Raw genomic sequence first — 25576 nt, forward strand, 5'->3', positions numbered from 1 at the left:
GTTTTTTCTCTCTCATATTTTGCAATGTTATGCTGGTGCAGCAGTCAACTCTGTTCGTCACAGCTATAAACCTTAAGCATCCAATCAAAGGGTCCTTGACAAGTGTCACCTGTGTTAGGGATAGTTCCAACAAAACCAAATGGCAGCTTTTCAATATGCAATGAAACCAATAGATGGATGCTCTTAGTGCCTACCGTATTTTTCTGCAGGATATTTGCTTAGGATAGGGAGGGAAGGCGACATGGTATAATCCGATCTTGTCAGCTCTCAGAATGGGCAACCACCAAGGAAGACCCTGCAGAGGAAGGCACTGGCAAGCCACCTCTGCTTCTCATTTCCCTTGAAAGCCCCTTTCTGATGTCACCATAACTTGATTACAACTTGATGGCCCGTGCACACATATGCACACACTTGTTTAGGATACAGCAGTCCTCTTATCTCAAAGGGCCACGGAGTAGAAAGGCTGTCTGGCTTCTGAGTGACCAACATAAAGGAGGATGAGGTGTGAAAATCTATTTGCTACAGATTAGTGAAAGATCCATCATTTCCGTAAGAAGAGTAGGAGGTGCGCGAGAACGCAACTCGCCTCCTGGGCATCCTTCTGTTCATTTCAGTGTGGCTTGTGCAGATTGTTACTGCTGGATTGGCAGACGGGTTCAGGCAATTGGCTACTTTGATGTCCCAGCACATCATGGCAATAATGAGCCATCCTCGCTCACACACACACTGACCAGTTGCATTCCTTCTGTCTTATAACTGGCACAAACAAGACCTCTCTGGGCAATATAAATACTGACCATGCTATAACATGTCTAATGTGAGATGGAGTAGAAGAGAAGCACATAGTTTTCTGATAATTCGGTGGCGATCAGTCGCTTTTGTGGAGTCTTAGATTTATCAATAGGCGACTCAGTGAGGATTGGGATACTAAGACAACGTGAGCCACATGGATGACCAGGCCTTCTCCTGCTATGGTTAGCTGGGTTCAATTTGAAGCCAGAAGAAGTAGATCTGAGGACAAATATGGGATTGTGTTGGAGAGGGGGCAGTGACAGGGCTACCAGGATCCAGGAAAAGATGGCTGGTGGGTATGATTGTGGGAGGTGGTGTGTGATGGAAGCCTCCAAGTATGGGGTCAAGAGGAAGGATGGTTGTAGACAAAATCCTGGGTTGTATAATAATAATAATAATAATAATAATAATAATAATAATAATAATAATAATAATAATAATAATAATAGATGTATATACTGCCCTTCAGGATGACTTAACACCCACTCAGAGCGGTTTACGAAGTATGTCATTATTATCCCCACAACAACAAAACACCCTGTGAGGTGGGTGGGGCTGAGAGAGTTCTGAGAGAGCTGTGACTGACCCAAGGTCACCCAGCTGGCTTCAAGTAGAGGAGTGGGGAATCAAACTTGGTTCTCCAGATTAGAATCTCACGCTTTTAACCACTACACCAAACTGGCTCTCTTTTAGTCTGGGATCCCCCTGCCCCCCAAAGCACACACTCCTTTCTTTGTTTAATATGCTCAATTCTTCTCACAAATCTGTTCACAATCCCATGTTTTCAACCTGAAAAGAAATCTGAAAACAACTGATTGAACAGAAGTTGTATTAAAATACGTATCTTTTGGAATAGTTAATCGTTCCCAACATGACAGCACAGCGGAAGTTCATTATCAGTAACTTTCCCAACACCTTTTCTGAACAGAGGAGAAACAGCAAATTCACAGCTGCATAAAAATATCCTAGGAACATTAAACTAGCTGCTTATATACTTCCCTCCATTGCACTCCTTCCCTGTAAGTGAGGCATAAAGAGATACTTTCAAAACATCTTGCATGCCTTTGATCAGCAATAGTTGTCATATATGGGAATGAGGTTTGATGTGAGCTACCTCTCTCCCCCTTTTGTGAATCTGCCTGCAACTATGTGAAAGCAAGAAATTAGGGAGACCAGCTGGGTCGAAGCCATACATCTGTTCTAGAGATTCACAACCTCTTGGCAAACAGTCCAACCTGGAGGTGCCCTGGGAGCTAAACAGCACTATATATCCAGACTGACAGGCAAGCTTTCAAAAGACAGAAACCTCCAATTTCTTGGCAGAGCCTTTAATGCAAGCCTTCCAGGTCAGAATGGAAGTATATTATTAGGAAACAAAGGCTTTTCTGACACTTGATACATAACACTGGATGATGAGCAAGTTAATTAACCTGAGATGGTATGGCTGGGGTTGTCAGGTCCAGTGATTGTGCTGCTGGAGTATATGAGGGAACAAGGTTGGCATCTTGGTTTATTGCAGGTCCCACAGTCTGTGTCCATGTTAGGGTATTATAGTGAATGAAAAGTTGTTTAAGGTTAGGGGGCTGTCTGTGGGCAAGAAAAGTCTGCCTCCCTATGCTTATGAGAGAGAAGAATAATTGTCCAGCATAGGTTGTGGGTCATTCATGAAGATGGAAGATGTAGCTTTGGACACACACATGAAGCTGCCTTATACTGAATCAGACTACTGAATCAAGGCCAGTATCGGCTACTCACAGTGACAGCAGCTTCCCAGGGCCTCAGGCAGAGGTCTCTCATATCACCTGCCACCTGATCCTTTTAACTGGAGTTGCTGGGGATTGGATCTGGGACCCTGAGCATGCAAAGCAGAGGCTCTACCACTGAGCCACGGCCTTTCCCAAAGACACCTGATTTCACCCAAAGTGCAGAACAAACGTTCACTTGATGGCACTCTGAGCTTCTTGGCTTCCAAGTGTGGGTAAGAAATGTGTGTGCAGTGCATTGAATACTCAGAGGAGTTTTGAGCAGCTCAGAGCATGTAGCTAACACATGTCTGTTTCTGGGCTCACCCTGCACCCTAACCCTTTTTATACCACCTAGGCTAACCGTGTTCCCCTGCTGCCAGCAGGTGCTTCTCACCACCACTCAGCTGGGCAGTAGGAGGAAAATGGAGGTAAAATGTAGGGGCAATGGGCAACATCCTGATGCACTGGCATCACTCCCCATGCACCTGGAAGTGACGTCAGCATTGGGCTGAGAGAAGTGGCTTACCCAAGGCCACCTGCTTAGCCCTTGCAGCAATGAGATTTGAACCAGCAGAGTGCTGATTTGCAGCCCAACCACTTAACCACTATGCTACAGTCACTTCCAGACTGTAGAGAGGGAATGGAGCAGAAATGAATTTCTGAATGGGCTTGAAGTGTGCTGGAAAGAGCTGCTCAAGTAGAACAGCTTGTTTGGAATGTGGAATCTGCACTGATTTGGGATTTGCTGTGGACTCCTTTTTTCTGTATTCCAGTTTTTAGTCAAATGTGTCCAGTGGAAACTGATCCTGCAGCCAAAACTTTCACCAGAGGAAGATATACCCACAGGCAACATCTCAGCATACATCTCAGAGCCAAGCTACAAGTGACGCCTGACACAGGTTGGACACTTGTCAGCTTCCCTCAAGTTTTGATGGGAAATGTAGGCATCCTGGTCTTGCAGCTGTAATGGAGAGCCAAGCTGCAAGACCTGGATGCCTACATTTCCCATCAAAACTTGAGGGAAGCTGACAAGTGTCCAACCTGTGTCAGGCATCACTTGTAGCTTGGCTCTAAGTGGGCTTCAAAATATTTGCCTCCTGCCCAGAGAAAGCAACTGTTTGGCCTCCAGGGGGCTACAAAGGCCAGGCAGTGTCCCTGCAAGCCAGTGAGCCATCAACAGCAGGCAGGGTGATGGTCCGGAGCTGGTTCTGGACCCACTGTTGGACTTCGGGCTTCCAGTCAATATCTTTCCCCTCTATTATATTATGAAAGGGATGGATAATCACAGGCTGGGAGTACAATAGCAATAGTGGTACTTGATATGCAGTGGGCCAGGATTGTAAAATCAGACATGATAGACTTCTTGAACCTGCCAGAGAACTGTAGAGAGAAAGAGATTCCTGGGCTGAATTACTCAACCCTCAAATCATCTTCCAATAACAGAAGACATTCCTATCCTTGATAAGAACCTACTAAAGAGTGCCAGGCACCTGCTTCAGTGTCAAAATAAGCCAGCGCAGCTGGTTTGGAGTACGAGTAAGACAGCGACCAAAATGATATCTCCCATCTTCTGCTTCGAGCCCCTTAAGAGAGACAGGACTAGTAAGCATTTTAAGTTACTTTCACCTCTGCCCATCCTTGGAAGAAGATAGGTACATCCTTGCTAATCAGTGATGCTCATGATATGGATCTCATTTTTTTACATTTCTGCTGCCATGATTTTGCTCTGTAGTCCTGGATTTGTCTTTACATGTCCCAGCAACCTTCAGCATCTTCTCTCACTGCCACTTCTAGTGGCTTCTAGTGAGTTCCACTGTCATAGTCCTATCTGGCTTATTTGAAGGAGACAATACACAGGATTGCAGTCTGGCCAGCAACATATTGGCACGGAATACCATTGCAATAAAGCATGAGTTGGGTACCACTCTTCTGGTAGCTCCCTCTTTCTGTGACACCCAGAACCTTGTTTACAGCTCCCTTTTACCTGTCCATGCATCCTTTCATTCCATCATCTTTGGCTTGCCAGGATCGCTACCTGTAAGGATTGCATCACCCCACCACCACCCGAGCTCATTCAGAAGTGTCACCTTCCTAGATGGGTGGCAAGAAGGAAATCTGCTAGTGCAAGAGAGAATCACTACTGCTTCTTAGGCTAGTACAAAATGCATGAGTACACACAGGAATCTGAGGAGAAAAAGCCTTTTCATTTGACTGGATCACAATCAATAGCACAAGGAACGAGTCAGGTCAGTCAAATTACTTACTGTCTTTCCTGTAGTAGAGTATCTCCAGTTTACACTCCTCTGATCCCAGCAATGCTTGCCCCAGCTGTGCGATGGAGTGATGTGTCGTATCAGGCCCAGTGAGGAAATCACAGGTGCAGGGGCGTTGCATTACCTCCACCCGGGAATATCCGAACATCTCACAGAAACCATCGTTGCAGTAAATGATGGCACAGTTCTCCATCTGTGCATTGGCAATGAGGAACTTGCGGTCTTGGGGAAAATGAGAGAAAGTCCAAAGGTTACCCATTAAACCATTGACTGGTCCAATACAATGTGGGTGGGAGTAACTGACCATTAGAGCAATGGGAAGGGACCATTTTCACATGCCCATAACCTCCGGAAAATCATGCAAAACTCTAGGCACAAAGCTTCTTCCTAGTGCGGTTTCCCATCATGATCCCATTTAATGGTGCGATTTCTGACATCATCGTGCCATTAAATGGGATTGTGATGGGAAATTGTGCTAGGAAGATGCTTCGTGCTGTGAGTTTTGCGTGATTTTCTGGAGGGTTACAGGGGTGTGTGAAAACGGCAAATGATCTCTTTCCAGCAGCACACACAGGCAAGTTGTTTGCCAGTGGAAGCAACTGACCAAGGACTTCTTCCTCATTGTTAGACAAACCAGTATCTCCTCTTTTAAGGCAGGAACAGTAGCTCTCAGCCACTTTCTACCTGCCTTGATCTTTTGGCACTTTTTTCTATGCACCAGATGTTCCATATTTTACGAGGCATTTTAAGCTGCAAGTGCCTGTCCTATCTCTACGTTTCAGCAACATCTTGCACGGAGAAGCAGGGTAACTGTCAGAGCGCACAATGGCAGTTTCTTTGATTTGTAGTTTAATCACCTCCTCGATGCACTCAGACCAACATGCCTGCAGCAAAGAACAACTGCTGGGCAAACACTGGCTGAAACCCGGACAAATTCATTCTTTCCTGAATTGTCCTCTCCCTCCTGTCCTGACCATGTGCATTGACTTGTTATGACTCTACACAAAACCATGCCCCACTCACAGAAACGTTTTTGGAACATGAATCTACTCACCCTTTCAAGAATGCTCAAGTGCATTTGTATATGCTGTCTTGGCCCTTAATTCAGCAGAAGCACCCAGATATCTGCAGAATCATATCATATAACTTCTTTATCAGTAACATCCTTCTATGATAATCAAAGGCGGACTCTGCCACTCATACATGATCTCTCAATATCTTGCGCTAATCTCCCCATCTTTTGCCTGGTTTCTCAGGAAAGGAACTACATGTAAAGGCTATTTTGATTGTTTTGTATTGAATGCATCGGTAGATTTGCAGAAAGATTCTGATCCTAACTGTAAGCCAGTCCTTGAAGTCATATTCATTAGGCAGGGCAGGACCACTAGTAAATTCTCTGGGGAGGTAATAACATGCTCATATAGTGAATCTTCTCCAGTGTAACAATGTTTTTATTCCATTAAACCAGCTACTGGTGGTAAAATCCTTGTGCTGTTGGAAAACCATCAGCCCAAGGAGGGAGGCGGCAAGAAGCCAGAGTGTTGCAGGGGAGAAGCAGAGCTCAGCTGGGATCCTGTGGCTCATCTTTCACACCCTGCTCACAGAAAAGAGTCCAGTAGCACCTTTAAGACTAACCAACTTTACTGGAGCATAAGCTTTCGAGAATCACAGTTCTCTTTGTCAGATGCATGGAAGAAGAGAACTGTGATTCTCGAAAGCTTATGCTACAGTAAAGTTGGCTAGTCTTAAAGGTGTTACTGGACTCTTTTCTATTTTGCTACTACAGACTAACAGTGCAATCCTATGGAGAGTTACTCCAGTCTAAGCCCATTGACTTCAATAGGCTTAGACTGGAGTAACTCTCCATAGGATTGCGCTGTAACATGGCTAACTCCTCTGGATCTATGACCCTACTCACAGAAAGGCTTGCCCATGCAGTTAAAATATCCGTGTCCCACACAATCCCAAAGCTTATGCATCCCTTCAAAAGCAACAACAAAAGAATAAAACATCAGAAGCATTAAAATAAACAGAAGTGGCAAACAAGGTCATGAAAAGCGGCAATGGAAATGAAGTAGATAAGCACAAATAAAAGCAGCAATAATCTAAATTTTAAAATCAGCAATAAAAGAGCAGGTAGCTAGCAAAGATGCCCTGTCCTGGATAGCCTAGGTGAGCTTGATCTCATCAGATCTCAGAAGCTAAGCAGAGTCGGCCTTGATTAGTAATTGGATGGAAGACCTCCAATGAAGCTGACGGTTGCTGAGGCAGGCAATGGCAAACCACCTCTGTTAGTCTCTTGCCATGAAAACCCCGCCACTCTCTACCTACAGCTAGCAAGGATAACACAGTAGTTTAAAAACTGCAGAGAGGGAGTGGCAAGAACAAATCTGGCAGAACAATAAACAGAAGAGCTAGGAAAATAAAGTCTTTGCCTGATACAGAAAATAAAACACATTTGTACGGGGAGACAGAAGGTGTTCCAGAGTACCAGAGCTTCAACAGGAAAACACTTGAAATGAATAATAATTTTTTTTAAAAAAACAAACAAACACCCTGTCCCCGATGCCCCCTCCCTCTTCTGATCTTAACTGCTGAGCAAGTTTGTGGGGGAATAGGCAGTTTGGGACCAGGGCTCTGAGGGCCTGTGCATGGCTTTATTGGCAGTGCCCAGTATTTTGAATTGTGTCTGGAAGCAAGCAGTCAGCCAGGAGAGCTCTTTGAAACATGGCAGGCTATAAGCCCTGCCGCTCCATGATTTCTTTTTTGAGTTTAGAAAGCTTCTCGCCAACCCCAGGGGACCCACATCAACTTACCAATGGAGCTTTCACAAGCGGATGTTGCCCCATTGGCCAGTGGGATGTTCCCAGTTTTGTGGAGATTTTAGGGTGGAGCAAAGGAAACCCCTCCTTTGCTCCAAGTTAAAGGGGAAACGGGGTGGGGTGGGGGTGGCTGCAGGCAGAGCCTCCAGAAGAAAGCTCTGTCTGCAGCCAAGCTGGGGAGTGCGGTTGCCAGCTCTGGGTGGAGAAATTCCTGGAGATTGGAGGGTAGAGCTTGGGGAGGACAGGGTTTTGTGGGGAAGAAAGCTCAGCAGGATGTGATGCCGTAGAGCCCGCCCTCCAAATCAGCTATTTGCTCTAGGGGCACGGATCTATACCATCTGAAGATTAGCTGTATTTCTGGGAGATTTCCAGGTCCCACCTTGAGGTGGGCAAGCCTAGAAGATCTTTACTTTTCTCCCTGTTGGCCCCTCTGAGGTCTGTCCTGAGCCATTGGGCCGCCTTCTCTCAGGCTCAGAACTCTTTTTAAGCTCCCCAGTGCTACCAGGGCAGCATCTTTTCTGTCACAGCTTTGTTCACATCCAGCCAAGCCAGCCCAGGGCACCACCTGGGACCAAGAGGGCTGTCCCAGGTGGGCTGCTATCCTGAGCCCTCCTACCTGTTCTCAGCAGAACTCTTCAGTGGGCCTGACACTCACCAGTAGTGCCTCAGCCACACTCAGGGCCAAGCTACTAGTGATGCCTGACACAGGTTGGACACTTGTCAGCTTCCCTCAAGTTTTGATGGGAAATGTAGGTGTCCTGGTCTTGCAACTTGACTCTCCATTTAATTGAAGTTTACAGAGTGGCAGTCTATGGGAGGGAGAACATGTGGTTGGAAGGGGAGTTCAGGCGTTGGGCTCTTTCAAGGAGCCCCCCTTCCTCTCTGCTGGGTGTGGGGGGAGGGGCAGTTTCTGTAAACTTCAATTAAATGGAGAGCCAAGCTGCAAGACCAGGATGCCTACATTTCCTATCAAAACTTGAGGGAAGCTGACAAGTGTCCAACCTGTGACAGGCATCACTTGTAGCTTGGCTCTCAGCCTTTGCTACAGCAGCCATCCCCAACCTGCTCAGCACAGCCTCAGCAGTCTTAATGCCCAGCTGAACGTTGCCTGGATGGCCTGGTTGGCACTGCGAAATGCTGCACTCCAGCTTCAGCTGAATGTACTGCCTGCTTCCCAAGTCCTGCTCCCCCTGGAGTCTGTGGCTCAGGTGGCTTCTGCCACGGTGCACCAGCTTGCATGATAATCTGTGATTGCTGGAGGCGGCACATTGCAGCTCCCGCACAGCCTGCTTGCACCATACTGCAATCTCCACGACAGACCTGCGTTCTTTGGTGCAATCCCAGGGTAGGCAGACCACACAGCTGTTCTGCAAGGAACTTCCCAAAAAGAAGGCAGGGGGCAGAGAGAGGGAAAAGGAACTTCTTTGACAAAGGCATAGGAAACCACTGCTTCAGGATCATTCCAAGCAGCACTGGAGAGGGAAGAGGCTGTCTTTGTTTACTGTATTCATTTTAATATGTTTATAACACTCATGCAGGGGGTGAGGGGCGATGGCAGCAGTGTGTGGCTTGTGTTCAGCACTGGCAGCCCAGTAGAACGGTGACGATCCTCCTGGTTTAGTACTACTAACAATCCCATTGTGTTTTTATTGTCTATGAATTCCTATAGAAACAAAGGAAAATGAGTGAAGCAGGCCCAAGCCTCCTCATCCTCAAATAAACCAGCTGGCATTACTGAAGGGGGCAGACAGTTTGCTTGCACCTACCACAGAACTGGCAGAGGGGCACGGAGGGTAAAAGCTCCCCAATTGGAGTTTGGGTTCTCTTTCTGCAGCAGCATCAGGTGGGTGCTGAGTGATGCATTTATGTATTTATATCCCACTTTTCTCATCAATGGGAATTCAAAGTGGCTTAGAACATCATTCTCCTCTGTTCCGTTTTCTCACAACAGCAGCTTTGTGAGGGAGGTTAGGCTGAGAGAACATGACTGGCCTAAGGTCACCTTCTACCGGGAAAGTTGGGATTTGAACCCAGATCCTAGCCCGACACTCTATCCACTATGCTATGCCGACTCTCATGAGTGCTCCCCTGCCTCTAAAGCATGACAGAGTGGCTGGACCTTGCTACCATTGGCTTCTTCTCAGTGCCATCCCACACAGCCTTCCTTGTCCAGTTTGGAAGTTCCAAATGCCAACTCTGTAGAGCTGTTTCTTCAGCCTCTGCCTTTCAGCCATGCCAATCAGTTTGAGGCCTTCTGATTGCCCATTTTACCTGCTCTGCACACTCTGCCAAGCTAGCTGCTTTTAAGGAGTGCCAAGTGCCTCCATGAGTCTGCTCTGCCTATGTAAAGACACAACACAACCAAAGGGTATAACCTAGGAGTAATCCAGCTCACTATATTATTACGAACTCCTGGCAAAAGATATATCAACCAAGCATATATTTTCTCAATTTTATAAGAAAGTGCAAAATCATTTCTGACCCAGAAATGATTATTCGCTGGAGAGAGTAGCCGACTGGGTCTGATGGAAACGTGATACAGAGGAATGAATGTGTACATTTATTGCCAGCCCTTGAAAAAGCATTGCTATGCAAAACAGACATGGCCAATAATCTGTAGGGTGTGGATAATTCCAAGATAATTCCATCAGTTTTGTACATCAGCATCAGATACCGGATGAAATAATAGTATTTATTAATATTTATATTTATGTATTATAGTTGAATGTTTGTATTACTGTTTAATGATTGTATATATTGATTCTTTGACTGCACTTATAGCACTTTGCACTGCCTATATAAAGGCCTACAAAACAGGGGGAGGGCTTCCTCCAAACTGCCTGGAATTGGGCACAGATGATCCTGTCACCGAAGGGTCAGCCTCCCATTGGATGGGAAACAGATAGTGACATCCTGAAATGTGCTTCCCATTGAAACTGCTGGAAATGAAAACAAGTTAAAATGAATGGGAACAGAAGTAATAACAAACATCCTGAAGACAAACTGATGAGATCATGAACAAAACAACCTGGATCTACATGGAGATGCTGCTGCTGTTTGTTGGGTTTTTGATATTCCCCTAAAAGCACCCACCAGAATCCTCAGCTCTGTGGTTGCAGTGCAGTTTAGTTGTAGCAAGGGGGAAAGCATGTGGGAAAGGAGTGGAGTCCTGTGAGGGGGGAGCCAGTCTGGGTGGGAGGCCTGTGGCTGTCCCCCCCGCACACACACCTGTCTGGACACCACACACACAGAAGCCTGCCAGTATCCCTGCCTCTGGCTGGGGCACTGCAAGGATGCTGCCTGGGAATGCTCTTCACTGTTGCTGAAGTCCAGTCTGTGAATGAGTATAACAATTCACTTAAACAAATCCTGCCCGCAAGCAATACAATATATGTTATATTACAAGCCAAAAACTACATACAGAAATTCAAATGACAGAAAATCTTGAGACAGATACAGGAATCCGGATGCACTCTGGTTTCATATTACACTTCTTCAGCATGAAGATAAATGCAAGTCCAGTTCTGTATATAGAGAGAATACATTTCAGCTGAAAAGCTTCACAGAACATTCAGTAACCTGTGAAGCCAGGAATCCTCAGGGTTCAAGTATGCTTATATGGAAGTTTAACAATTCAAGTATGCTTATGTGGAAGTTTTAACAATTGGCAACTTACAGCTCTCAAAAACTTTCACGCTATTCTTATAATTTGAATTTCTGTATGTTGTTTTGGGCTTGCAACATAACAAATATTGTACTGTTTGTGGGCAGAGTTTATAATATAAGTGAACTGTTATACTCTGTCATTCCCAGCGTGTGCTTTGGCATTCCTTGTTCTGTCTAAATTTCGCTCAGCATTAGTGGCTGGAGTTGGCACTGGGCAGGGGTCTGCTGCTCACACTGCCCCTTTTGAGACTGCTGTTCCCCTTCATGGACTTCACCAAGGCTCTCAGCTAGACATGGGCATGAACGGAAAAAAAAAACTGAACAAGCTGTTCGTTGTTCGTTGCTATCCACAAACAACAAACAGTAACGAACATGACCCTGTTCACAAACACATTCATTGTTTGTGGCCCTTTAAAAATCCCTTTAAACTATCAGCTGGCAGGTGGCAGGGGGGATTCCCCCCTGCCGCCAGCCAGCTGATAGTTTAAAGGGTCCTTTCCTGCCATGTGCAAGGGGCAGGGCCCTTTAAACACCCCACAAACTGACCTTTCCAATGTACAATACCTACCAAAGTTGCAGGGGACATAGTCCGCACTGTCCTCTGAAGACCCCCCAAGTTTCAGAGAGATTGCACCCCTGGAAAGGCATGATGCATGGGTCTCCCCCTTTGTTGTCATTTTCTCTTCACAGTGGCAAAAACGGGACTCTTTGCTGGAAGTACTTTGAAGGGTTAAAGCCAGAAGGAAAGCCAGAAGGAGTTCAGACAGAGTTCAGTCCCTGCCTCCGTTGCCAGGGGAATTGATTGAAAGGTGACAGACTGTCTGGCTTGACAAACCGCTGACAAAGGCAATGAACGAGGCTTGCAACGACCACTTGTTGGTTTAGAATGGGGCCTCACGAACGGCTTGTTTGCGAACAGACGGATGGGCTGTTTGTGGTTTTTTTCTGTTCATAATGCTGTTTGTGTCCATGTCTAGCTGTGACATGGCCAGCCTGGGTCAGGTAATTCCCTTGGCACTAGAGGTCTAAGGGAAGATGGCCATCTTTTCTGACCCAAGTCAGGATGATGCAGTGCTTCTTCCAGCTGTGCATGTCCCAGCAGAGAGGTTGCAAGGGATCATTTAGCACCAACTGCAATCTCTCTCACCAAGGTCTACAAATTGACAACCCTGTGTGACCCTCACATCAAGGGCACCTTCACCTGTGTGTTGATGGTCTCATTTGGTGGAAAGACAACTTCTCCCATCATGCCTGGCTGGCAGTCACAGAGCAATCAGAGCCCACAAGATCCAGAAGCAGAGGAGGAGGGGGAAAGCAGCAGTGTTTCCCTCTCCCCTTCTTCTGGGAAGTGCCTCCCCCCATGGCTGGTACTTGGGAATGCGAGATGCAGGACGGAGGATCGGCTGGAGGCAATGGTGCATCCCTTTGAGTTGCCTAACAGGGATCCTTTGAGTTATTGGTCAGACAAAGATGGTGTGGCCTGACCTGTCTCTAGCAGCCTGGGCGCTCCTTTCCTACCCTTCAACAAGCGTGCAGCTTGGTTTTTCCCCAGATGGGAGAAATGACCAGCTTGCACCTAGACTTCCTGAAGGTCGGCTTGGCACTCTCCAGCTTCCTAAGCCTGGGCTTTGAGAGTGAGTAAGGGGAGAGGCACAGGACAACTTGTGCCTCCCACCTGCAAGCTCTCGTTCTGTTTGGGGAAATGGGGGAAACGCTTCTCTTAGGTAGGGCAGCCACAAAAAAACCTGGGCAGGGGCATTACCATTTTGGCACTGATATTTGGACGAAATTCCAAATTATTCAAACAACCAAGAAATCTGTTTAGAACCCTAAGGTGTTAGAAAAGGAGCAAATGGTGGTGAATTTTACAAGAGAACTCCCAAACCCACAAAAGCATCTAAAATGAATCCTATATGACTTTATGGTGCTTTGGGATTTTTTTCTAATGAGGCTGTGACCCTTATCTATTTATTTTTAACATCATTTTTTTTACCCTGCCTTTCCCCTAAATGAGGACCCAAAGCAGCTCATAATTCTCCTTCATTTTAACCTCACAACAATCCATTGAATTAGGTTAGGGTGAGAATTTGTGGCTGGCCCAAAGTCACCCAGCAGGTTTTTAAGGCACTGGGGCAGTGTTGGTGTGTGTGCCTGAGTCTTGCCACATCTGGCCTTGGTTCTGTTTGGATTCTCACATTTGATACTGGTTGGATCCTCATGTTTGGCATTGGTTCTGTTTGGATATTGGCTTCTTGCCCTGGAGGAAGCATTGTATTTCCCCCCCTAGGAAACAATAGAAGCATGGCTGGCTGGGAGCACTTTGTTCAGGGTTCTGTAAAATTGGATCCGTTTGTCCAATTCCCTTCAATCTTGGGGGAGGGGGTCCTATAGAAGAGAGGGCAGACTGTGTTCTCTGCAAATATGGTTCTATTTGCTTTTTTTTAAAAAAAACTAATCTAAATGTCCCAATTGAGTCCTCTATAGGAAATAATAGACTTAAAAAATCTGAAAAGTGCCTGAAATGGAATTCCAAACTAGTAACAGCACTCCCAAAAATCTGCGATGAAATCCAGACATCAAACTATAATGAATTTTTACAAGCATATACCTGTATTATCCCCCCTCCAATGCAAGTATAACACTGATAGTGACCATTAAAAAGCCTGCCATTCCTATGCTGGAGCACAGGAGCATTCTTTTACCCACTACAGCACTCCACCACACACACACACACTAAGGAAAGCTGCATCTGAATCTCCTTTAGCTGTCTTTCAGAGTTCTGCAAGAGCAAAATGGGTGGAAATCTTCTGTCAGGACTTACTCCACCACTGAAGCTGCTCAATACATGCTGAATTAAGCTAAAGCTAGTCCATCTGTTCTAGCTGTTCCTGGAAAAAGCTGATCCGTCCACAGTCACAAAAACCTTAGTAATAACCAAATTAGATTACTATAACTTATTATGTATGGGGCTGCCCTTGAAGATATTTCAGAAACTTCCATCGGTATAAAATGCATCTGCAAAGGCCCTTATGAGGACATGCTTCAGTGACCATATAAAGCCGAGTAATCTTTCAAGATCACCGGCTTCCAATTCACTTCTGGGCTCAATGGAAAGTGCTAGTTTTGACCTACATTACTTAGTAACAGATTACCTGAATGGCTGCCTCTACTTGTACCAACCAGCCCAGGCTTTAAAAATCAGGCACAGAAAATGCTTCTTGAGAGAATCATCCCTAACTAAGATTAAGTTGGCTGGGACCCGCAGGAGGATCTATCCATCTGTTGGTCCCGGACTGTGGAACTCTTGGAAATGAGACTGGCCCCATCCCTGTAGGCCTTCCAGATTGCAAAATATTGTGTAATATTTTTTGCTAGCCCATTAAACCAGATCATCTGGTGCTTTGAGGCTGGATGTCATCAATCTGCTGACAATACCTGGCTCCGCATTTCATTAACCAAGCCTCCAGCTGCAGCTCTCCTGACGCCGCGCCTGGATCCAGTGGTCAAGTGGATGGGGGAGAACAGATAGAAATTGAATTGAGATAGGTCAGAGGTGGTTCTGGTTGGTAGAGCTGAAGTTCTAGAGGGGGCTGACATTTTGGTTTTAGAAGGACTGAATCTATCCGCATGTAACTGTCGCTTACTGTCGCTTACTGTTACCTCAGCTATGGTTTAAAAAGCAAATTCAGGTAATGGTAAAAGAGGGAAATTGCCTTGCTCCTAAATTCAGGAGATCTAACTGTGCTTAACTACTACAATGCAGTCAATGTGAGGCTGCCCTTGAAGATAACTCAGGTGTTTCAGCAGGTGCAGAATACCTGCTGAACAACACAGCATATAAACAAACACATTTGTTTATACAGCAGGATTTAAGGCCAGTAACACCTTAGAGACCAACAAAATTTTCAGGCACCTGTATGGAGCTCTGAATCTTGAAAGCTTATACCCTGAAAATTTTGTTGGTCTCTAAGGTACTACTGGACTGAAAACCTGCTACCTACCTGAAACCATTAATTTATGAAACCGTTATTTTGAAGTAGCTGCCCCAGCTTCCAATTTGTTTCTGCTCTCAATTCAAGAAGCCAGTATTACACTAGAGCAAATCAAGACCTGGGGCCCATACATCTGAGGAACCACCTTTCATAGTACATACCCTAACATACGAAGGTTGCCAGGCCTCCATTCCCGCCCAGCAGGATGGGGGTACCCAATAGTCACCATCATGGAGCTTTTCACATGCACACTCCCAGCACCAACACAATGATGTCACTTCTGGAAGTGACATCACGTTTTGTGCAGGAATGCTACCATGCTTCAGGAAGTGACATCATTTCACCCTGCCAGGAGCGCACCCACTACATAGTTGCCCGGTTGCCTGTGGGTGATCACCGGGCAGCTTGCAATCTCTAATGCAAACCACCAGGAGGTTTAGGGTTGCCAGCTCCAACTTGGGAAATTCCTGGAGATCTGGGGGGTGAAACCTGGAGAAACCTGGAGAAAGTGGGGTTTGGGGAGGGAAAGGACCTTGGCATGGCATAATTCCATAGAGTCCACCCCCCAAAGTAGCCATTTTCTCCAGGTGAACTGATCTCTGTGGCCTGGAGACCAGTTGTAATTTCGGGAGATCTCCACCCACTACCTGGAGGCTGGCAACCCTACGGAGGTTGCCTGCCACCAGTGGGCACCTGGGAACCTTATATTGAAGTCAACTTGGCAATCCCAGTTGTCTGTCCCAGCACCTTGTGCAGCCCACATGGTTTCAACCAGAAACTGGACTTTTTCTGTTGCTATCCCCCTTCAGTGGAACAGCCTCCCTAATGCTGTTTGTCAGACTACCACTCTTGTGGGTTTTAGTAATGGCTGCAAGATTTGGCTTTTAAAGGGTTTTTTGCTGGTGGTTTAAATATTTTTATGTCAGTGTGAAGAAACAGTTTTGCCCTTCCTTGTTCCTTCTGATTAGACGCTCCATGAGATCAGAAGAACCCCATGGATGCCCCAACCATGCAACTGGCGAAGCATCCCTTCCCCTTGCTCCCCAAGGGTACCAGTTACAAATGGAGTAACCACAGACTTCCACCAATGAATCTTAAGTGTATCTCCTGTCAGATGAAGTCATAAGTCTAACACTCTGTACCTACAACACTGTTTAGAGGCCCTGCCTACCTACTGTGCCTCCCATTACACTCCTATGAGCAAGCATGGAGGTGATCTATCACAACTTCACGCTTTTGAGATATTGTGCTCCGGGGCTGGAAAGCTTTTCTCCTGCCCCTCTTTGTCATCACACTTCAGACAGCTAGACAGAATAGGCATGGTGAATTTCCATAGAACAGACTTAGAGCATTTAAAATATAAGAAAGTTTAATAAATGATTAAATACACATGTTCTGTTCAAACTTTCAGGCTAAGCAAGGGAACAAAAAAAGGCAAAAGGCATGGACCGCTTTCCCTTTTCTAGGTACTTTCTAAATGATGTTTGTTTGGAACAAGCTGGCTTTACCTGAAGTTACAATAAGTTAGAGTTCATCTTAGCTCTCCAGGCTGTGACTCCTCTCCATGGTCCCTGCCTTGTGGACAAGATGGAGCCCCATGTGAAATCTGGTACAGCAAGAAGGGCTGGGGCAATGATGGATGGAAGAAAGTGAGTCAGCACCAGAAAATATGCCAGGTCCTACCACATGCCATTCTGTTCCTGTGCCCACCCCTGGGTTTGCCCCGGGGGTTGTTGAGCAGACATGTGCTGGGAGTTACTGGGTAAAATTTAAGATTCCCAGGCATGAAGGGGCCTAGTTTGGATTGGGATCATGGTTTATGGAGATAGCGGGCTTAAGCCTTCCTCACTGCACCATTCCCCCTGCCTGAAACAACCCTTGGGATACGTTGCTCATCCCCGGGGGCTGCATGTGCAACAATGCTTTTAGTAGAGCCTATTGAAGAAGCCAAGCATGGGCCATTTTCACACGTCTTACTGGTCACGTGTCACAAACCAGAGTCATGACAGGAAATCACGCCAGGAAGACACCGTCATTCTGGGAGTTTTGCATGATTTTGTGTGGCCAGTAAGACGTGTGAAAATGGCTTTTGTTAGCTGATGGGGCCAACCACAGAAAGGAGGCCCTGCTCCTCCTTTCCACACTAAACCAGAGTTCCCTATTGCCTCCCCACCCCAGCCTGGTCATTGCTTGATATGATAGGATGTATCTCATCCCTTAGCAGGAAAATCAGAATGGTTGGACAGTCACCAAGAACCACCACTTGCCTGCCCAGTTCAAAATCTGGATAGTGCTGTCAAGAAACTGCTATTAAGCACAATACAAAGACCATATGGCATACTGGGCACTGAGTAAGCTGTGGAAGGGAGCAAGCTAAAATGAACAAGGAGGAAGGAGACACACAGAGGGAAATTGTGCTGTCTTTCAAAATGCTACAGCTAATGAAATGGGTTTGCGGCAGGATTCAGATGAACAAAAGGAAACCTTTGTTCAAGTCTAGGGAATTAATAATCAACCTATGGAATTCATGGCCACAAGTTGCTATGGGTTCAAATGACTTTTGGGAAGGACAAGGGCACGAATGGCTTCTAATCAGTAGATGCTGATGACAAATGAGAATGCCCTGCTTGTGAGTCTCTCTAAGGTGATCTGGTGGGCTGTCATTGGAGACAGAGTGTTGGATTAGATTGGCCCACCTTGGTCTGATCTAGTAAGGCAGTCTGTATGTTGCTAGAAAGGCTTGGGAGGAGGGCAGACGGGGGTATCCTGTTAAGGCCACAGCACAACGTGTGCCTCAGCTGAGCTCTGCCAGTCTTTCTCCCCCCTTGCTCAGGCCTCTCGCATTTTAACATCTGCTTTAGCTGCAGCTACGGAAAATTCTTCTGCACAGAGGGCCTATTTGGAGGCTGGCTATTAGCGCTTCCCCTAATTAATCTCTGATTACATGTAAAAAATGCATCCATTCACAGCACAGAGAAATTTCTCAAACTTCTATTTACTTTGGTTTTGCCCCTGGCCAACATTGGGGTTGGTGAGGATATCTAACTTTGTTCAAGCTACAATCTGAAGGGAGCATGTAGACCTACACAAAAGTAAGCATCTCAGGTTTACAGTCCTAACAGTTTATACCAAATGCCCATACCAAATGCTGCTTTGCTATCACCCCCTCTGCCCTGAAACCCTTCCACCTAGATGGGTGAAGGCTGGTTGTTGTGACTATTCAGTGCTGAGGAAGAGGCTCCTTCAGAGAGGCCCTGCCTTTGATTACTACCTCATGAATTCCAAAGCTGAGTTCTGGCACAGAAACAAGTTTCCAGAATGTAGCCCTCTGGAGCTATGGCTCAAATCCAGAGTAGAAGAAGATTACAGATATTCCCAGATCCTAGCATGCTCTCAATCTTTCTGCCACGAAGAGCTTGTGCTATGAGTCTAGGGTCTTTGCCAAGCACATATGCTTCTGAACATTCATGACAGATGGTGGCTTGAGGCGAACACACAGCTTTCCACCAAAACCACTGCAAACTTTGACTACACAATAATACCAGCAAGATTTTTTTGGTTTACAACCCAATCTTAAAAATGACTCAGACACAAAAATTCAATGTGAAATTCAATGGGGCACACTTTCTGGCAACCTTAAAACTTCCCTTCCAGATTCTGGAATGATATTTACATGTCTGTTGTCCTTGTGTCATTTGTATATGCAGAAAAGGGTATTTAGTTTCCAAGCGTCCTATGGCTGGATGGAGTCCCTGCTCCACCTTCAGAATTCTTTCCCAGATTATATGTAGATTCACCTGTGGAGATCTGTTTGAGAACACAGGTTGCATTTCATGTGTCCGTGTACAAGTTTAAAGATAAGTGATCTTTGAAAGTCCAGCTGAAGCAGAGTTGTGCCAGAACTACCTCCCCCCCGCCCAAGTCCACAAGAGGGTTTCCCTGTTCTTCCCATCTGAGTTTGGCTGCAGTTGTGCTTACCTGAGCCCACCCATTTTACAGCTTCTTTCCCCTAGGCAGTTGCTATATGGAATCCCTCTGCCTGCTTGCAAGCTTTACTGTAAAGAAGCCAGATGGGTTCAGTTCCATGAATCTTGGCAAAGGCACCAGCAGAGGATTAGGTTGCTTACCAATATTTTAGTGAATTAGGGCTTAAAGCAGGGTGGATGGGCATGAGAGTGGACAGCTGTGTGTGTGTGTATGTGTGTGTGTACAGGCTGTGGGAGGGTATGTTGATTTTTAAGTTGGTAGCACAATTCTGTTCCAGGGAAATGGGATTAAAAGTCCTGAATTGTAAGCAGAGGCTGACTGGAGAGAGTCATATGTGACACGGTCTTGATTTCCGGGTAGCTATGGGAAAACATGCTTTGGGGAACTGGAGAAGGCAGGAAGAAAGTGCTGGGTTGGTTTTGTGTGGTGCTCTGGGATCAGCAAGCACTCTGAACGACCCTCTACCTTACGCAACACTCTTGATTTTCATGAGTTTTTATTTGTGTTGATGACCTCCTTTGTTACAAAGAACAATAAAATATAGTAGAAATAAATTCCTTCTGACTCACTCTAAGCCACCAAAGGCCGATCCAAAGGGAAAGATGTTCACTCCCCCACCCCACCCCCCATGCTCAAGTTCAGATGATACAGCTCTTTAGGACAAAGAGGCAACCGAAAAGGTGAGCCAACCATTTGCATAGAGGCCTCAGAACAAAGCATGGTATAGAAAAATCCAGTGAGGTAGCTGGGGTGGATCTGAGAGCTACAGAATGACATTCAACAACAACAGACACGGGGTCCTTCCTTACATCTGTTTAAGCCAGAAAGTTCTTCCACACTACCATCTGATGCAACCAGTCCAAGATGCTGTGGTCCCTGTAAAAAAAAGTGCTGCCCTGTAGAAAGCAGTGACTATACTCATTGGCATGAAGGAAAGGGCCATGCACAAAAAAAAAAAAAAACGCCTTCTCAAATGAGACCCCAAACCCTCCACAATCTGTTTCTCTAAAACTCAATACAGGTGCAGTCACAGATGTACACACAAAGATAATTTATGATACTATTCAAATGTTTGCAAATTCACTCATGCATGGAAATAGGGAGGCATGTATCACTTTTCACACTAGGTAACCAGTGAGCACATTCTAAAGTCACACACTTCTGTGCACTCACGCTTCTCATCAGCAAATCAGCGCAATTGTTCTGCATTGGTGGGGGGGGGGCAAAATAAGAACTGCTGCCAAAACTCATTCCCTCAAGCTAAAACATGAGCTTCAATGACTCAATATTAAATAGGTTCATGGGATACCTTACAAGAAACCTAAACTTCAAAACCTACAAACAGAGTAATATATATGTAGAAAAGTCCAGTAGCACCTATAAGACTAACAAAATTTGTGGTAGGATATGAGCTTTCATGAGCCACAGCTCACTCCTTCAGATACCCATTTGATTGAGGATCAGGGTAGAAATGCTTTAAATACAGAGATTTCAGGTACCCTATGGACTTCAGTTCCCAGGATATTCTGGGAACCCTGGGAACACCTTGAATGCTATGAATCCCACCTCTGAGGAGGGGAGGCCAAGAGGAAGCAGATATGATGTTGGCAGCTGCCACCAATTGGCAGAAGCAACAGCAGCCACTGCCCTGCAAGCCTATAGAAAGGAGAAAAGGGGAAGAGGAAGGAAGAAGGGAGGGGAGTTCTTTTGAGCAAGAGGAAGAAATGAGGCATAATGCTTGCCTTGATGTCAAATAATTTATATGTAGTAGGGTTGTCAGTCCACTGCTGGGGGCGGTGGATTACCTGCTCCCACCCTCCACCACCACCCCGTTTACCTGGCTGGCGGGGGGAACATGCCTCCGGGGCCACGCGGTGTGCTCCCATGCACCACAGCGGCCTGATCTGGGCCCAGATAAGGCCTGAATCAGCCCTGATCGGGCCACTGCGGAGCATAGCAGCATTTCCATGCTCTGCAGCAGCCTGGATCTGGCCTGAATTGGGCCCAATTCGTGTCTGGATCAGGCCCAAACCGGGCCTGATTCAGGCCCCTGTGAAGCATGGATGCGCTCCCAGGGTGGCCCACAGACCACGTGATGATGTCACTTCCCGGAAGTGACATCATCGTGCAGGCCAGGAGCGAGTGTGCACTCTGCATGTGCAAACAGCAAACATAAGGTAAATGCCGGGCCACCCACCTCCTACCTGGGGAGTGGGGGGGGTCCCAGCAAATCTATGTATGAGTGTTGTTAAAATTAGCAATCCAATAAATTTAACAATCTAAAGGAGGTCATTAAAATAATTAAACAGTAATACTCAGGATAAAAACACCTTTAAGCCAACAATATAAAAAAATACAGCAAAAACAGTAAAACAAAAATGACATAAACAGTAGTAACATAAACATAATAAAGTAACATTGCATAAACTCATCTTTAGTCAAAACATAAAATCAAATTTAAAAAGTCTCACTACTGAAAGAAGGGCATTCCTCACTTGGGAAGCCACAACAAAAAAAATTCTGTCTCCTGCTGTACCATTCTGCCTCATTTCCGTTCAAGGAGGGAGGAGGAACAGGGAGTCTGAAGAAGATCTTGGTGAATAGCTATGCCCATATGGTAACTAGTAGTCCTTTAGTTGCCCTGGTCTTATTACATTTAGCAGTGCTTTTTTGTTTTGTATTTTTAAAGAGGTGCTGGCACTTATATATGGTAGTATTGCTTTCTACCAATTCCCCCCTCAGGACTTGGGAGAGCCCTTCAGAAAGTGCCAAGAGCCAATACCAATGAGCACAGCCACAAAAAATGCCCTGCCATTAAGAATGTTAAAGTTTATCACACGCACATTGAATCAGGCACAGAAGGGAATAGGTAGCTTATGCTGTCTTCTATATCTGGGGAAATATGATCTCTGTAGTTAGCATCTGTTACCAATCTGGTGGTTGTGTTTTACACTATTTGAACGTTCTGAAGGCCTTTAAAGGAAATCCCATGGAACACACATTGCCATCTTCTCACCTGGACGTGACCAGAGCATGGGTAAATATGCTCAACTCTCCCGGAAGAGCCTCAGCTGTTGCACCAGCCCAAGCTGGTTCCTGTCATGTTCAGAATATGCTATGCTATGTTCAAGTATGCTAGTACCAAAGAGACTCCATTTTAATCCTTTCAGTATTATGAGTGCTTTCTTCCCAGGTGCCTGGACGTTCCCATGCAGCTATCTCCAGAAGAGGAATGTTTTGGCTACCACTGTTCCAGCCTCGAAGGACTTTCGCTTTCCAAGCTTCAAAGGGATTGTTTTGAGAACTCTGAGAACTATGGGGGGGAGGTTGGGCCTGCTGAGATCTGTTACTTTGTACCTTATGCTTTGCCTGTCATTGGTAACAATTCACATGTACCATCCTGAATATTGTATTCAGGCTCGTGGACTATAATGCATTCTTTCTTCAGTAAACTTTTACAAACAACGGGCTTTTGTCTGATTGCAGAAGGTAGTCTGGAGTAAGGACATTATCTAGCCACAGTTCTGACAGTTCCTACATCTGAAGGAACTGAGTAGATCTTGCTGATTGAGAGAAGGACTTGTTACCAGAACTGCTATTTATAGGGAAATTAGCGCAGATCTTAACCAGCTCTACCAGAGTCCGTCTTCCAGATTACTCGTGCAATAAAGAGACAATGACTAATAAGTTTAAAACATGTTTACTAATAGTGTTGCATATGCCTACAATAACACACACAAGCAAGGTACATACAAGAACTAAGAAATAAAGAGTAGGAAAGACAGAGCCGTTTGCATTAGCAGGGTACCCACTTGAGATCGAAGAAGCGGGGTAATATGCACCTGGTCACGGCAAGGAGCAAAGATGTAGCAGCGAAGCGGGGCGATATCTAATGCCTGCGCTAGACACGCAGAGTGATGGTTGGGGTTCAAGATAGGAATGGCGTGCGCACCTCATGGCAGGGAAAGCCTGCTTAAGTACCCAAAAATGTACCCTGAGGCGAGTGCCTTCCCTGTGGTTCTCAAGAGGGGAAACAAAGGCTTAATGGGTCTACAACTATTGATAATGGGCCACTTTTGTGTCTGAATATATGATTGTGACACCTCAGGAAGAGGGGACAAAGGAGGGGAGGGGAGTGCCGGGCGGGTTGATTGAATCTGCCAGGAAGCTAGAGTTGTCTTGATTGCATCTGATCTGGAATGTAGTGGTTATATTGAAATGCGTCCATTAGGTGTTCTGGACAGCCAGCACGTAGCTTCCATTCCGGGGCGGCTTCCAGCGATATGCATAGCAGGGTGAGGCTGGGCGCTGTGGACATGACAGGAGCCGGGTCTTGAGATGGCAGCCTCAGAGTAAACTGTCCAGGTTGGTACTTTGCTGCCTGGGAACATGGCTTCTTCCTTGGCATGTCTCGGAGGCTGGCTAGCAGGCTGCCTAGTGGTGAGGGCAGACCCAGTGACCATCCTGCAAGGGGCTTTCCACGGGAACTGACCAGAGGGTGCCCAGCCAGGCTCATGGAGGATCCCTCCGGCTGGCACTGTGCTTCTGGCGGCATGGCTCTGGGCCCAGGTGAGGTAGGTGTCCAAGGAGGCAGGAAACAGGCATAGGTGGCACAGTCCATTACAGCAGAGAGATCAGGAAACAGACATGGGCAATGCTGCCCTTAAACAGAGTTGTTGGTGGAGCCTCCAAACAGCAAGGCAGGAAGCTGGCACAGTTCAGAGTGGGCGCCATAACAGGGGGAGGGGGTCCTTGGCAACAGACTAGGATGGGAGACAGGCCTGAATTTAGGATTGTCAACCTCCAGATGGTGGCTGGAAGTCTCCCTGAATTACAACAGGCTACACAGATCAGTTCCCCTGGAGAATGGCTGCTTTGGAGGGTGGACTTTATGGCATTATACCTCACTTGAGGTCCCTCCCCTTGTCAAACCCCACCCTCTCCAGGCTCCACTCCCCGAATCTCCAGGAATTTCCCAACATGGAGCTGGCAATCCTCCCTGAATTCCCTACCCCTGACCTGGCTCCCTCTTTCCCCTCTGCTCCTCACTGAAAAAGTAGCAGCACCCCTTGTTCTCATCTCTAAATCCCAGGTACGTTTTTAAGAACAGAAACAAAAACCCTTCACATATTCTAAACCTACTAACCAACTGCCAACCATCACCACAATCTTCTTCTTTCTCTTACAAAATCACTGTACTCTCCTCTCCAGGGAGTGCCTGGAGCTTAATCTTTACCACCCCCACTGGATCTTAACAGACGCTCAATTAATCAGTACTAAAAAAGTATGAGCTACATTTCCGAGGGGTTTCCAGGCAGATGCTGCTGAAGGTACTGGGATGGTAGGAGGGAGAGAGCAAGACCCTCTTCCCTTCTGTCTACTTGTTCATCAGCAGGCTGCTGCCCAAGCAGTCCTGCCCCAGAGCACCACAGGGGAAGGAAGGGGAGAGGGGTGCAGAAGGAAAGGGAAGGGAGGGAGTCAGGGGAGGTTAGGTCAGGACTTCCAAGCTGAATTCTGACGTCAGAATCGGGCTTGGAAAAACTGGGCTATTTTGCTGATTTATTGTGAACAGGTCAATTCAGAGGCGATGGGGGTGGTGTTGCCCATCATTAGGCAAAGCTGAAGCTGGGATCAGTGTTACGTCAATCTTTAATAAGATAAATGCCTGTAAAATCTAAATATTTAATTCTTACAATCAACAAGAGCTTTTGCAAAGCTTGTTGGCAAATTTTGTAGAGTGTAATCTTGTCCACGCTTAACCAAAAATAAAACTCACAAGCATTATCAAAGTAACAGATTTGGAGACTTGCTCTGCTTGAAAATTCTGCTTATTTGTAAGGAGAAAGCCAGAGTTTGCATGTTTTAATAAGTTAAAATAAATTGTAAAAACCGGTAAATGGAGCCCTCTGCTCTAAGGTTTGCACAGTACTATAAATGGAGGAATTCCCCCCCTCCTCGGTTCTCTTGTTGATTCCAGCACTTGATCCGGCTGATCTGCCTGGCTAGGCGGGTGTCCCCTTCCTCGCCCACCACTCTATGTGCGTCCTTCCTGAAGCTGCTCACTCAGTGGAAAAGGGCAACCATCGCAGAGAGAAGGATTGACTCTGGCACTTGCCCCAATGGCCTCCTATCCTTGTGGCCGACAACATCTTTTGTTTATCGACTTTCTCCTCTTTGTGTCACTGCTAAACTACACCATGCTCTTCATATCATATGAAAGCATTCAGAAGGGCTTTGGGACTGAAGCTTTGCCTGGAGACTAACTAAGTTTTAAGCAAACACAATGGCGGCTGTGAGTG

The 25576-nt window shown here is 46.2% G+C and overlaps 1 protein-coding gene across 1 annotated transcript in view; it reads right to left on the reverse strand.

Moving 5' to 3' along the window:
* The window catches only part of KCNH6 (potassium voltage-gated channel subfamily H member 6), a 108971-nt gene that overhangs the window by 74606 nt on the left and 8789 nt on the right, over nucleotides 1-25576 (reverse strand). Inside the window, exon 2 of the mRNA XM_054993502.1 lies at nucleotides 4802-5032. Within this exon, the coding sequence (XP_054849477.1) occupies nucleotides 4802-5032 (231 nt within the window). The remainder of the gene's footprint in view (nucleotides 1-4801; nucleotides 5033-25576) is intronic.

Source organism: Eublepharis macularius, chromosome 12 (genome assembly GCF_028583425.1).
Source record: "Eublepharis macularius isolate TG4126 chromosome 12, MPM_Emac_v1.0, whole genome shotgun sequence".
NCBI classification, from domain to species: domain Eukaryota; kingdom Metazoa; phylum Chordata; class Lepidosauria; order Squamata; family Eublepharidae; genus Eublepharis; species Eublepharis macularius.